Source organism: Ricinus communis, chromosome 9 (assembly GCF_019578655.1).
Source record: "Ricinus communis isolate WT05 ecotype wild-type chromosome 9, ASM1957865v1, whole genome shotgun sequence".
NCBI lineage: Eukaryota > Viridiplantae > Streptophyta > Magnoliopsida > Malpighiales > Euphorbiaceae > Ricinus > Ricinus communis.
Genome location: NC_063264.1, coordinates 27552951 through 27567431, shown reverse-complemented (window position 1 = coordinate 27567431; position 14481 = coordinate 27552951). Strand labels below are relative to the sequence as shown.

General features: G+C 29.6%; 1 protein-coding gene across 1 annotated transcript; it reads left to right on the top strand.

Annotated features, from left to right (window-relative positions):
- The first annotated feature begins 4945 nt into the window (after window positions 1–4945).
- On the top strand, window positions 4946–6660 carry LOC8265311 (early nodulin-like protein 2). The gene is made up of 2 exons (XM_002528205.4): window positions 4946–5464; window positions 5563–6660. Exons 1-2 carry the CDS (start codon window positions 5284–5286, stop codon window positions 6519–6521), a joined length of 1140 nt encoding a protein of 379 aa, XP_002528251.1. The 5' UTR covers window positions 4946–5283; the 3' UTR covers window positions 6522–6660.
- Window positions 6661–14481: the final 7821 nt, after the last annotated feature.

Below are 14481 nucleotides of genomic sequence, written 5' to 3'. Positions count from 1 at the left end.
ACTCTCAAAGGGATAAAGGTCTATAAGCATTTTGGATAGGTCAAAACTCATTTCCACCAATATTGATAGGCCAATGTCTGTTGTACATATGAGAATATCAGTTGACAGAGGCCCAAATATCAGCAACTGTTGGCCAGTGTCGGTTGATAGTTTTCTCTTAGTCACTCGGGTGAAACTTTTGTCAGTCGTGGTTCTTAGTTCGTCATCGTATGTCAAGACTATTTTTTAACTCAAAAGAGGCCCAAATCAAGTTATTTGGACTCAAACCTAACCCTAATTCATTTAAGCTTTTTGCTTAAGTCAATTTTTTTATTATTGTTGGGCTCTTAATTCATATTAAACTAAAGTTAAAACCAATAAAATAAAAAGACAAAAACTAAATGCCAACACTTCACTTTATTTCATTCCTTCTATTTTGATGTTGACTTGTTTCTTTCACCATTATCTCGATCAATGGATTTGCCTCTTAAATCATTAATGAACAAGATAATTACATAACATCTTTATGAGAAGATCTTACATGGCTTAAGCTCATGATCAAATAATTTCAAGAATTAGGCATGGGACAAAATAGAAGACTCAATTTTCTTCACCATCAACTATAACACCAAGAGCTATAAGCTTATTGATAAGAGAATTGAATTAGTTAAGATGTTCTTGAATTGATGCTCATCTTACATTTTTAATGTATACAACTGCTGCCATGAGAAAATTTTGTTCATTAATGATTTTCCTTTATAAATACTATTTAATTTATACTATAATCCTTTCACGGTTGATTCAACATCAATATTGAACAAGACTATATCTTTCAAAGCAAAAAGAAGATTGGCTAATGCCATTTCATCTTTCTTTGTGAATACCTTGTCTATCATCTCTTTTCGTTTGGTATCTTTCCCTAAGAATACAACCATACAATAGTATTTAACTAGTAACATCATGTATCTTCAATTTCCATATTGCAAAACTAATCCTATCATAATGTAAAATTGGCAGCAGTCTTAGCAACTATTATTATAGATAAACTCAACATTGAAGATTGCTCTAGTACCAAAATTATAACAGAGTGTTTTATTTAAGAAACAAAGAAAGAAATAAAAGTAGAAAACAAAAACAAGATAAATAAGCATAAAAAAAGGACAATATTGAGTTATGTAGTTCGACCAATATAGCCTACGTCTATGAGCGAGATCTTTACTAGCATTTGTATTGATTGTGAATTGAATATAAGATATTAAACTATTTAAGGATTATAAAGTGATGTATATCACTACAAATAGAAAACTCATATTTATATAAAAGTTTAATTGACTACCAAATAAGTATGGATAGATAGTTTATCAAAGAGACTTTTGTCGATTATGACTCTAATTATGATGACCAAAATGTTACTTCGCTTCTTCTAAAATGCTAAAGTAACTAATTGCTAAAATATCTCAATAAGTTCCCTACAATATCTCAATATTCAACATATATTCCATCTTTAAATAATGTTGGACATTCAAGCCATGAATTATTATATACTCAATAAACTATGTGCCAAACTAAGAATAAGTTGGATATTATGAAGAAGTTTTTCTTCATTATAGCTAATAATGATTGATATTATCCCTTTTTCCTTGACTTGAATCTATTTATTATCATCAAATTTGACTTTCATCTTTTGTGTCTCATCACGTTCTCAAAAATTTCTCCTAAACCTGACATATAATTAAAGTTATTATTATTTATAAAGACACATATCCCTTGCAATATTGTTAGTATCAATATAGGCCATGAACAAGTTACTTTCTTCATTATCTTAAAATGCATTCATTGTTCATGTACTAGCAATTTGCTTTTAAGTGCTCATGTATTTTATAGTGGTAGTACCATTCATGTTGCAAGTACCTTTACTACAATCTTTGAACCATGAAATGAATTTCTCTTACGTCCATTTTTCATTATCTTTTTAAAGTCTTATGGATCAGATGTCTCCCCCACCCTTCACTTGAAATGATTTTGCTTTATGCTTCTTAAATGACTTGTTCAACCTTGTCATGACCTTTCAGAGAACGTATTAGCCTATCAAAAAAAAAAAGTCTTTAAGTTCCTCAGTTGTAGCTATCATATGATCAATACTTTAAATTTTTTAAAACTTTTTCAATTATAGTTTGATGAGTAATCTAATTTTTATATAACCTTAGTTAATTAATATTTACAATCTCTATATTTTTTAGTAATAACACAAACATACTGCATAAATTAATTAAAGATAGGGTAATACTCTTTCACAATCACTCTTAGGCTGACTCATTACTTTTTTATGTGCAAGATTTCAAGCTCTTGCCTCATTATTTGAATCCATTCACATTAATGGATATTTAAATGAGCAAATATCAATTCATTATCATACCAACTTATAACTAAATATTTAACAACTTTTCAGTCTTATATGAAATTTAGGAAGATAAACTAAGACTAGTAAATTCTTGTGCCTTAAATATTGTGAGCCAAAATAAATATTAAAATTGTTATATTCTAGATCCGAGTACATGATGCATCATGGACCCAAGACTAAAATGCGTAAATTTTACTAGAAAAACTTTAATTTAAAAAAGAACCTACCAAGCTTTTGGTGCTATAAAAATTGAATCAACTTGCAAAACTTTTAGCTTGAAGTTTTTTTGCAGAGACCTTCAATTCATACAAAAAATCTTTCATCTTGCTATAAAATCTTTAAGTATCTCCTGGTTTATTTCTTCTTTACTGCAATATCTTCAATCATGCTGTGAAAATATTAAAATTTTAAATATTTATCATCAATATCATCAAGCAGCAATAATGATCTATGAAAATTTTTAATTTTCTTATTCATAATCTATAAAAGAAATATATTGATACAATAATCAATAGAGGTAAATTTGAAAAATGTAAATCAATAGATAATCTGTAATGAAATTTACTGCTTGTTTCAGTTTACCTAAAACTTTAATCCAATGAACCTTTAGGTGTTATGAAATGAACCTGACTATTAAATATATTGAACCTACTACTCATTAAACTCTTTGATAAAATTTACTATTTGTTTTAATGAACCTAACATTTTATTCTATAAAACCTTAAAGTACATAAAATGAACCAGAATATTCATTCATTACTCACATTAAATTTTCTAATAAATTATACTGCTTGTCTTAAAGAACCCGATATTATATCTCAATGAACTTTTAAGTACTCCAAAATGAACCTGAATGTTATATAATGAACACGAACCTGCTACTCACATCAAATTCTCTGACAAACTTTACTGCTTATTTCAATGAATCTGACATTTTATTCTAATGAACCTAGGTGTTATATATAATAAACTTGCTACTTGTTTTATTACCTTTTTAGGTTGCTCACGGAATATCAGTGTCATGATAATCCTTAAATACAAGAGCTTTATAACTCTAGAGAAAACTAGTGTCTTACATTTACTCAAGACTATTTCTTTTGCAACATTTTATCATCACAAAGGACTGAGACTATAAATTGCTATGGGTTTAAGAGACTTTTCAAGACTGTTGCACTATGTGGTTTCCATAATTCTTTTACTGATGTAGTCTCAAAATGGAGGAGCAAAGAGAATGGAGGAGATTAATGTTGCTTACAAGGTCGACCAACAGTTGCTATAAATCATGTCAAGCTCCTTTCATATAATGGGGAAACATATGTAATAGAGATTTATTTTAGAGAATCACAGAAAAAACTTTAGAGAATGCAAAGAAAGACTTTAGGAAGCATGAAGATAATAAAAAGACAATGGAATAAATAATTATTATTATGTTTTTAAATTTTTTTCATAGGTAAAGGAAATTACAGAAAGAAGGAGAGACACTGCCTATCTTTGTTATGAGCTAAAGCATTGAAGCATCTAGGAACAAAGTGGAAAATACATTAACAAAGAAAGAAGCTGCAGAAGAAATATCCAGAAAAATATTTGATACTGAAGTTGGCTTAATGGCAAGGTTCTTTTCACAAAGAATAAACCCTCTAGCATCATCTTCAAAGATAACTTGCGACCAATTCTTTTTTAGAAGCCCATAGCATAACATTTCATGATCCAATCGATCCAAGTTGAAGAGAAACCTAAGACTTTAAGAATATAGTGCAGGCTTGGCCTCAGTCTTGTTGTAGGCTTTTGCCATGTCGACTTTTAGAGTTGGTCCTCTCACATAGTTTCTCTTCTTATTCCTTAGGTGATACATAGTTCCATGATTAATCATAATATTGTCAGTAATAGATCGACCATTTTTTAAGGCACTTTGATTGTGGCTAATAAGGAGAGGCATGTAGTTTTAGAGTCGCCAAACCAAGATCTTGGCGATGATTTTGTAGAAAACTGTGCAAAGGTTGATTAGTCTCCGATTGAGCATCGACTTGGGATTTTATTGTTTTGGATTCAATGTGATTATTGTTTTGATTGAAACTTTTCAGTATATGACTACCCTAAAAAAAAATTATGACAACATTGCAAAGCATGACTAGTGCACGTATTAAATAACTCAAGTCTGAAATGCTAATAGATTTGAGTCCAATATATAATTTACAAAATATCATAGAAATAGAAATAAATAAAATAAAATAAAAAACCATTTTTTTTCTTTAATTTATGCAATTAAGCAATTTACTTTTACTACATAAGCCATGCAAATAGCAATGTTTATATTTGGATGGACATACATTAATTCAAAATAATATTATTTCCTTTTACAATCATTTTACCAAATGACCAACACATCTTAAATAATTTCTTTCAGATTATTTTAAAGGAAGTAGCCCTACATGGTAAGTAAGGTAATACAAATTCAAAACAAATAAAAAAAATCATTATCCCTTACCATCTGTCCGTTAAGTTGTGGCCCTTTTTCTTCAACGGATAGTCCAATATACACAAATCACTTATAATAAATTCATACAAAGTTTAGGCCAAATCAGTGTGTGCAAACACAGCACATTTTTGGTAAACCTTCGCAAATAGTATCAATTAAAAACGCTTTCCCCATCTTTGCTTTCCGTATTCAAACCTTCAACTTCTACACAGAGACTCCATTTTTATTTTCTTTCTTTGTTTTATTCTTTTCTTAGTGAAATTCAAGGAAAGAAAATCCCATAAATCCTTCAGCTTCCTAAACAGCCATTCTGCTTTGTATATTTTTCTTTAATATCAAATCACTATTTCTTTGTCCTCTTTCAGGATTTTTTTTTGTTTCTTTCACTATATAAAGACACCAGGAATTAAGGCATACAGTGATCTTTATGATCATGGCGTCTAAAGTATCTACTAGCCTATGCTTGGCTTTGTTTGCTTGCTTTTTCATCACTTCTTCTTTTGGTTACACCTTCTATGTTGGTGGCAAAGATGGTTGGGTTTTGAACCCACCTGAGGACTACAACGATTGGGCTGGCAGAAACCGATTCTCAGTCAATGACACACTCGGTGAGTTCTTGTGTTGATTTTGATTAATTCTGGCTAGTTGATGATTCACAGTATATGATTCTAAATCTTTGCTTTCCTTTTTCTTCTTTTCTGGGTAGTGTTCAAGTACAAGAACGGGTCAGACTCTGTTTTGGTAGTGAGTAAAGATGACTACTATAGTTGCAATACAAAGAATCCTATAAAGAATTTGAATTCAGGGACATCTGTTTTCCAGTTTGATCGTTCTGGTCCTTTCTTTTTCATTACTGGAAATGAAGAAAATTGTCAAAAAGGACAAAGATTGATTGTTGTGGTGTTGGCTATCAGACCAAAACCAACAAAAGAATCACCCAAAAGTTCCCCTGCACCAACAGTCTCATCTCCCCCTCCTGCTATACCCCCTGAATCATCAGCTCACTCTCCATCTTCACCTTCTCCGAAATCTCCATCACCAATTGCAAAACCTCCATCTTCTTCTGCTCATGTCCCTGCAGTTTCCCCTGCTTCTCCTTCACCTATCGCCAAGGCTCCATCTTCTTCTGCTCATGTTCCTGCAGTTTCCCCTGCTTCTCCTTCACCTTTCGTCGAGGCTCCATCTTTGGCTCCAACACCAGCACTGTCTCCTAAATCTCCAAAAGCCAAGACACCATCTTTCGCTCCATCTCCATTTACAACGTCACCAACCTCATCTCCTACAAAGGCACCTTCACCATCTGCAGTAGCTCATGCACCGATTTCTCCATCTCCATCACCAGCAGCGGTAGAGGAGCCTGTTAGTTCTCCAAGCCCTGTGGCAGTAGAGGAGCCAGTTAGTTCTCCAAGCCCAGCAGCAACATCCCCATCTCCAGTAGCCACTACTACTTCACCTTCTTCATCTCCAACTCCATCAGCAACTGAACCAGCAAATTCTCCTGAGTCAGGGTCAGGGTCAGAACCAGTATCATCACCGGACTCCGGTAACTCAGCGGACGTCAATGCTCCAGCTCCTCGTCGTTCTGCTTCATTGTCTTTAACTCCTACAATCACAGTCTATCTTCTTGTCAGTCTTATCTTGGGTGCATCTCTTTCGGGAGTTTGAGATTATTGAGTTTGGATATGTGATTTTTCATTTTTTTGTTTTTTTACTTTTTATTGGTATAATTAGGACTTCTTGGTTGGATTATTTATTGTTATTTTTATCATATGGTTTTAATAATTTTTTACAGACCTTTATTTTATGGGTTTGTTCAGATCCATATTTATCATACAAGTGATTATTCATTGCTTTGATATATCTAAAATTGTTTGTTCAATTATATGAACCCTAATTTTTTTCTTCCTTCTAATGAATTATTTTAGAATCAGAACTTCATTGTTTAGTTGGTAACTAAAATTGAATCATTTATTGATCTTGTCTCTTGGTGGAAAAAGGGATGGATACAAGTGAAATAACATTATTAGTCAATAGTGCACTAATTGACATGGTAGCACATTTTCTTTTGGAGGACACATTTAAAATGTTGTAAATTTTAAAAAAGAAGATAAATTTACAGTTTATTTATTTATTTATTAGTTTGATTCTCTTTTAAAAATAGTTTTCAGAAGAAAATATATTTAAAAGGCAAAAATACTTTATACTTTTATTTTTTGGTAAAATGTAATTAAAATTTTAAATTTTAAAATAATTATCATTACATCTCTAAAATTTAAAATATAAAATAATTACACCGTGGCAATATTATTGATTCTTTTTATTAAAACAAAAAAAATTTATCATTCTTTCTTACATATAAAAAAAATAAGTTAAAGAGTCAAAATAATTTATTTTAAAATCAAAATTTAATTAGATTTTGTAGCATTACAGAGTAAAATAAACAAAAATAAATTTAAAAATCTAATTATTTTATTTTTTAAATTTTAAAAATATAATTAAGCTAATTTAAAGTTTAAGAGTTGTCTTCTTTTTTTTTTTGTGTGTTTTTCAGTTCATGTGAGTGCCTTTATTTGAAGTTACAGGTGCAGAGTATATAATTTCAAATTCGTTGATTCCCCAATTGTAAGAGTCGCACTTTACACCTGTCTGACATTAAAACCTTGAGCAATTCAGTCCATAAATTCCCCATTTTTTGATGATTTTTCATTTAAAAGAAAATGCATGCACCAGCATATCATTTACTCACTTTATGCTTAATAATGCTAAAAAGTGCTTCTTCCTATTGGCATTCCTCACAAAAGAGGTATTCTCTTGCTACTTTTAAGTCATCGTTTATTAAATACATTAAGAGGAATTTATATTCTTCAAATGTAATGAAAAATAAATAATAACTCTTATATAAACTAATAATATATGCCACAATATATAAAAATACTGCTAATATCTATTTAATTATTTAAAATTAATAAATATATATTAATTATTTATATGTTTAATATAAAATTGAGAATATATATAAAAAGTATTTCACAGCTGATTTGGTTTTTAAAAATTAGAGTGATTTGGAATCTTTTCTTTTCATTTTTTAAATTCGTTGAAAGAATTTATTTCTTTTTATCAAAAGGTATCTAAAAATAATAAAAAGTACTTTTTCATTTAATGATATATACTATAATAAATAAATAAAAAGACAATATATATATATATATATAATATTAAATAATTAATATATATTTAATTATTTAAAATTAATAAATTTATATTAAATATTTATATGTTTAATATACAATTGAAAACATATTAAAAAAATATTTTACAACTAATATGATCTTAATTTAACTTTAAACATTAAGGAGATTTAGAATCTTTACCTTTTATATTTTAGATTCCTTGAGAGAATTTATTTTTCTTTATCAAAAGGTACCTAAAAATAGTAAAAAGTGTCTTTTCATTTAAAATAAATAATAATATATACCACAATAAATAAAAAATAATATATATTTATTTATTTATTTAATATTAAATATTAATATATATTTAATTATTTAAAATTAATAAAATCTATATCAATTATTTATATATTTAATATACAATTGAAATGATATATAAAAAAGTATTTTACAGCTAATTTGACCCTAATTTAACTTTAAAAATTAAGGAGACTTGCTTTTCATATTTTAGATTCGTTGAAAGAATTTATTTCTTTTTATCAAAAGGTACCAAAAAAATAATAAAAAGTAAAATTCCAATATAAAAAATGTTTGGACTATTGGATATTTATTTAATTGGTTCGTACTATAAGGCTGCCCACTACGACTTTAAGCCTTTATTTGAGAAAAAAGTAGGCTCATTAATTTTGTGGGCCTTATTTTATTAAAATCAAATCCAAAACTTTTTGATTTAATTTTAAAATTATTTTAGCCATAATAAAATCAACTCATTAAGTAAAAGAAACCGACAATCATATAAACAATTTTCATCTTTAATTTTGTATTTGATTATATTAAACCTTTTATTTTATTGTTTTACCATTATATAGTTGTTTTGAGAGTCCTTATTATTTCAACTCTCTTAATATGTCTATGAAAATAATCATTATTAAAAATAAAAATAAGGTTCTAAAATATTTTTAATTAAAATAAATAAATAAAATTACTTATTCCAATTAAAACATATAAGTGGATTGAGAATTTTAAAAAATAAATATTTCATACTATGATTCATATATTGAAAAATAAAAAATATATATATTTATAATAAAAACTTTTAAATTGATAATATAAGATCTATGCATATACATATATACTAGATAAATAAATATAATTCTTATATATTTTTAATATCAAATAAATAATTTAAGTAAACAAAATTTTCAAAAATAAAGTAAAAAATTAGAAAATATTACAATTTAGTTATGGTGAACAAGATCGACGGATCTAATGATTTTTTTATTTTATTTTATTGATGGATAAAATTGTCTTTTCATATTAAAATGAGTTTTTCTAATTTGGCCTTAACAAAATAGGGAGTGGCAATAACATCTCCCATTTTTGTTGTTTGTTCTTAGAAGGAGGGTTATTTTACTAAGTTATTCATTAATATTATTAATTAGCTTCATATAAATAATTTTAAAATTCTTTAAACTTTTATAAATTGTTATTAAATTTCTTTTAATATGCTACATTTTAGAAAATGAAAAATTATCTTTAATTAACAAACAAGTTATTTGCTATTTAAATGAGTTTATAAATTTAAATTATTTAAAATATATTATTTTGTAAATAAGGGGAAATTGTATAAAGCTAATTTCAGTTAATGATATATGATTTGATTAGAATATGCAAAAGATAAAAGATTAGTATATGAAACTTTTAAAATTAAAAAGATTTGTGTAGTATAATAATTATTTTATCTTTCCAAGCACAATAATAAAAGAAAATTTTAAATTCCTGCTCTAGTTTTATAATTAAAATAATAATAACTTATAAGATTCTTATAAATATATATTACGAGATTCTTAACAAATCACGTAATAATAAATTATGCGTGTAATGTTATTTATAAATATTAATTTAATAAAAATAATATGAATTTTTATATGAGTGGATTTTTCTCTTTTGAGAATATGAATTATAAAATGCAAATTAATGATTCCCCATGAAATTAAATCAAATGTTACACCCTTAATGATGCATTATAGATGCAATAAAATTAATCTTTTATTAGTGGGGAAAGAAATCATTAATTATTCTTTTTCCATTTGGTGATGAATACTTGTAATTAACAATTGGTTACTATTTACCGGCGCAAGAATCATTACAATAGTTTTTCTTTCTTCTTTTTTTAGATTTTGCATATAAACTTTTTGTCAATTAGGTCCACATCTAGAAAGGTCACAGCAGTTTTATGATATGATTTTACTGATACTGCTCCCGAACTTTGTAGCACTATGAAGATTGACAATAAATGGATAATTGATAAAGATAGACCGTACTATCAATAATGGTTGCATTTGCACTTGAAAGAGAAAGAAAAAGAAACTACCAATAATTGTTCTTGCAAGCCATTGGAGTTATGCCAAATGTAAAAGAAGAGACCAACACAATTAGCCAGGGTAAAGGGTCAGTTTGGTGTCCTTTGAATTCTCTTACACGAAGGCAATTTAGCTCCAGAATCAAATTTCTAGACATATTAAATCAAAACTCCATTGAATGGCTAAGATTGTTGTAGTAAATTTGAAATGAGACTTCTGCAGTAACAAGGAAATGTGGGTTAAAGAAACAAATGTGGTACTGCTGCAACGACTTCAGGTGCAGACACAGGCATAACGCTAGTGGATTGATGTCCAATAAAATCATATTACTAAAGAATAATGAATATAAATAATTTGTAAGTGTTAAAATTCAATCAAGATTATAAATAATTTATAGTAAAGATTTCTTCTTCTTGCTAGAAATCTCTTGACGCTCGTATAAAACTTCGTAAGGCTAACTATTTGAGCTGGTCTTGATCTTGAAGATGGTGTTTTCCTCTCCAATTAACAAACGTGCTGCTGAAGTGGGAAGCACCTGTAAAGATCAAATAAAACGAAGTCAGTTTGTAGTAAAATTGTTAGAAACACGATTCTGAGGGATATTAGAGCTGATATTGATATTAGTTACGAGGTTCACCAGGCGATGCTTGTACTCCTCCATCTTGCACACAGTGGAGAAGTTGCAATGATCATGTGCCACTTTCGACTGGTGTCTGAATTGAAACAATAAATGAATAAAGAGATACATGGAGAATAATGGCATTGCTTATGACAGTAGTGAACATTCTGTCTCCATTCCATCTTTGAAAACAGCAGCTTCCAACTCGTTGCCATGTTTGTATTTAAACAAAACCACCAACCAACTCCAACTTGCAGATATTTGAAGAAGTTGTAGAACCCTTTGATTACGACCCATTTAATTCTGTAGTGAACATCAACAGTCTAAGTTCTTTTTCTGTTGGTATCTTCAATTTGAACTCTGCTCCGTTTGAATCTGTCGCTCTAGTCAATACCCACAACGGGATATCCTGGATTAAGAGATACTTTTATTGGAGATAACTTATACTATGACAAAACACAAAAAATTATATAAAGGATCACCAAAAACTATATGGGCAACACAAAAGATAAAATAAAATTGGAGAAGTAAGACTGCACTATAATTACTCCCATAAGAGATGAAACTTCTCTAATATTCTTTCATCTATTGATAATACCATATCCTCTGTAAATGATTCATCATCTAATAAAGTGGGTTTTCTATTTTCTAGCTCATCTCCTACTACTAGACATTATGCAATTTGGCATGCTAGAAGTTCCATTCAAACTAACAGACCCTCTCCACAGGTTCATGCCGATTTTTCCTAACCATTGAAGATTTGATAAAAGAATACAGAGTGCATAATGTAAAATAGATTACCAAGCCTTGTTTTCATAGATAATAAACAAAGTTTGAGATTTATACGACTTCCAAGTGTGTCAAATCAAGTACACAGGTGAATATACAGATAACACAAAAGATTTCTCATCTGTCTTAATTGGAAAAAAGTAAATTGAATTGAAAAAATAAACTCAATTCTCTAACTTACTACAGACCAAGTCTAAGATTGTTCATGTTGACCTTTTTGTAGAAAGCACTTGGTTCTTCATTGCCTTGCACCAGGCCAAAAACTAAGAAGAGAGATTTCGCCGCCATGGTTTAAGACTGGCTTTTCAATGGTTGAGAGGAAATGTTTAGAAGAAAAACCCTAAATCAGTTGTAAATGATAATAAAACAACTTCATTTTCTATTGGACTGTGAGTAATGCTGCATTGAATTCTTGTTTTGATATGCTAGAGTTTTTCTATTGGCACGATGAGTTTGTTAGTAAGAGAACCTTGCATTTGTTGAATGAGTTGAGGTATCTGAATTTAGAGATGCAAGCACTTCAATTATTGGATTTGGGCAACAACGTTGAGGAAAGCTCAATGCCATCAACTATTCAAGAAATTCAGGAGTTGAAAAAGGAAGCAAATGGATTGAAAACAAGCCTTGAAGTTGCCAGCCAAACGGTGAAAATTTTGCACAAGTACTAATGGATGGCATAGGGCCGCATTTTATCTCATCTTTGGGATTTTAGTTCTAAACTTTTGCATCAAATAATGAATTATTCATTTGATAACCACTGTTAGGTTCTGTAATTTTTCCATTAAAAGTGAAAGCCATTGAAAATGATGATATTGTTACTCGAAAGGACACTATTTAATAGAGGATCTTAATTCATTAAAAGACTGGAAATTCATGATACGACACATAAATAGACAAATTCATTTGATGAACATGTAAATGTATATGGCAAAGTGCACACTTAATACTATGAATTTCTAACGCATTCGGGCGAGTGTTTTTAATTATCCAGTGACCGAAGTGAGCATTATGGCATAAAAAGGTATAGCTTTTAAATTCCATGTAGTTTTCGGTCCAATTAATGTAGAAAGCGTCCTGATTGCATCATTGATGAATCTCAAACCTCCATTGCTTGAGATGAAGTATAGAAGAATTCATTTTCCCCGTTCTTAGTTGTTAAGGTGGGATATCAGAGCTCTTGTGAATATAGCCAACTAATGGCCTTGCATGCATGCCTTCCTAATCAATGATGCTCCAAGTTTAACGTCATTTTTGTAATGAAGAAATTAAAAAATCCCTTGATGAAAAGAGCATCTGGATTGCCATGGCACATTAGCAAGGCAAATGCATCATGATTCAGTTTTTAAACTGGTTAAAGGCTTGAACATGCAACTCAAGTTGATCTCTTTAAGAGTTTCATTCTTTCATGCAATAATGTATATTATCTTGCAACTGGAAAATTCTGAAAATTAATCCATTAAGTGCATAATTAAAAATTAAACATTGAAATAGCAAATTAAGAAGAGAGAAATAAGATAAGAGAGGTGAACTTAACGTTAATGCCATGTTTTTGAGGGATTTTTCTTTAGCAACCATACAAGCTATCAAACACAAAGCATTTGAATTATCCTCGGTAAATAAGCTTTTCATTAGCTAATATTTTAATGAAAAATCAACCTTGCCCAGCAAGAATGATAAAGAGAAGCTTATATAAGCATTAAAAAAACAAGTACACTGATCTTTTCCAATGACTATATTATAAGGGCTATTGTGACTATGGAGTTGAGGTATAGGTGGCAACATGGATGGAGCAAGGGTGAAATCTTCCTCTAGACAAATATATAGACAAGAACGCATGACGAAAAATTGTCATTTAACAGTGACGCGTTGCCAATAAGCAAAGTTTATTTTGCAGGTATAAGATTTCAGCCAATGCCTGTTAGTTGTTTCCCTTTAATTGATATCACTAAAATAGAAAACTTAATTATCCTTTGTTGCTGCTTGTATGGTGAGAGGCGACATGTGTGGATTTTTTAAGCAAATTTATGTTTTATTTTCTTAAAATTCAGATTGCAGCATGAAGTGCACAAGCCTCTTGCATTATACACAAAAGAAAAAGGAACCCATGTAGTTCCTTCGAAGTTGGCCTAGTGCAATATGTACTACAATGTATACATGTTTCAAAGATGGGCAGAAAGGATGTCAGAAAGCCAGATCTGGTTAAAAGGGACTGTGGAATAGTGGCTAAGGGTTCCCACCTCTTTATCGACCAATACTGGCCTATCATGAAGACTACTAACACAAGCAATCAAATGTTGTGCCCATTATCTTTTTCTTTTGGCGCAAAAACTCTTCACCTACATATACAAGTCTCCTCCTCTCTAATTATTGTTTGCATGAAATATAAATACCGCCAACCTGCTACTGTTGTATTATTTTGATATACTCTATATCCTAGGCTATCTTTGAAATCTAAGAAGAAGATGGATAAGTCTTCTCCATTTCATTCTAGCAACTCTTATGAAAACAACGCGGAAATAAGTAACTGTGAGCGAAGGTTTGTTATTCCAAAACTAATGGACTTTGATTTGGATGATGAAGAGGATTCTTTAAAGGATAATGGGACTCGTGTTATGGGTGGTAGTAAGGGCACTTTGTATGACATTCGAGGCCATCAATGCAGCTTCAGAAGCCTTGGGCATTGA

Bases quoted from the DNA above. Each gene is read 5' to 3' on its own strand.
- LOC8265311 (XM_002528205.4), top strand. From the start codon at position 5,284: ATGATCATGGCGTCTAAAGTATCTACTAGCCTATGCTTGGCTTTGTTT. The intron at 5,465-5,562 runs GTGAGTTCTTGT...TTTTCTGGGTAG, and splicing joins CTCAGTCAATGACACACTCG to TGTTCAAGTACAAGAACGGG.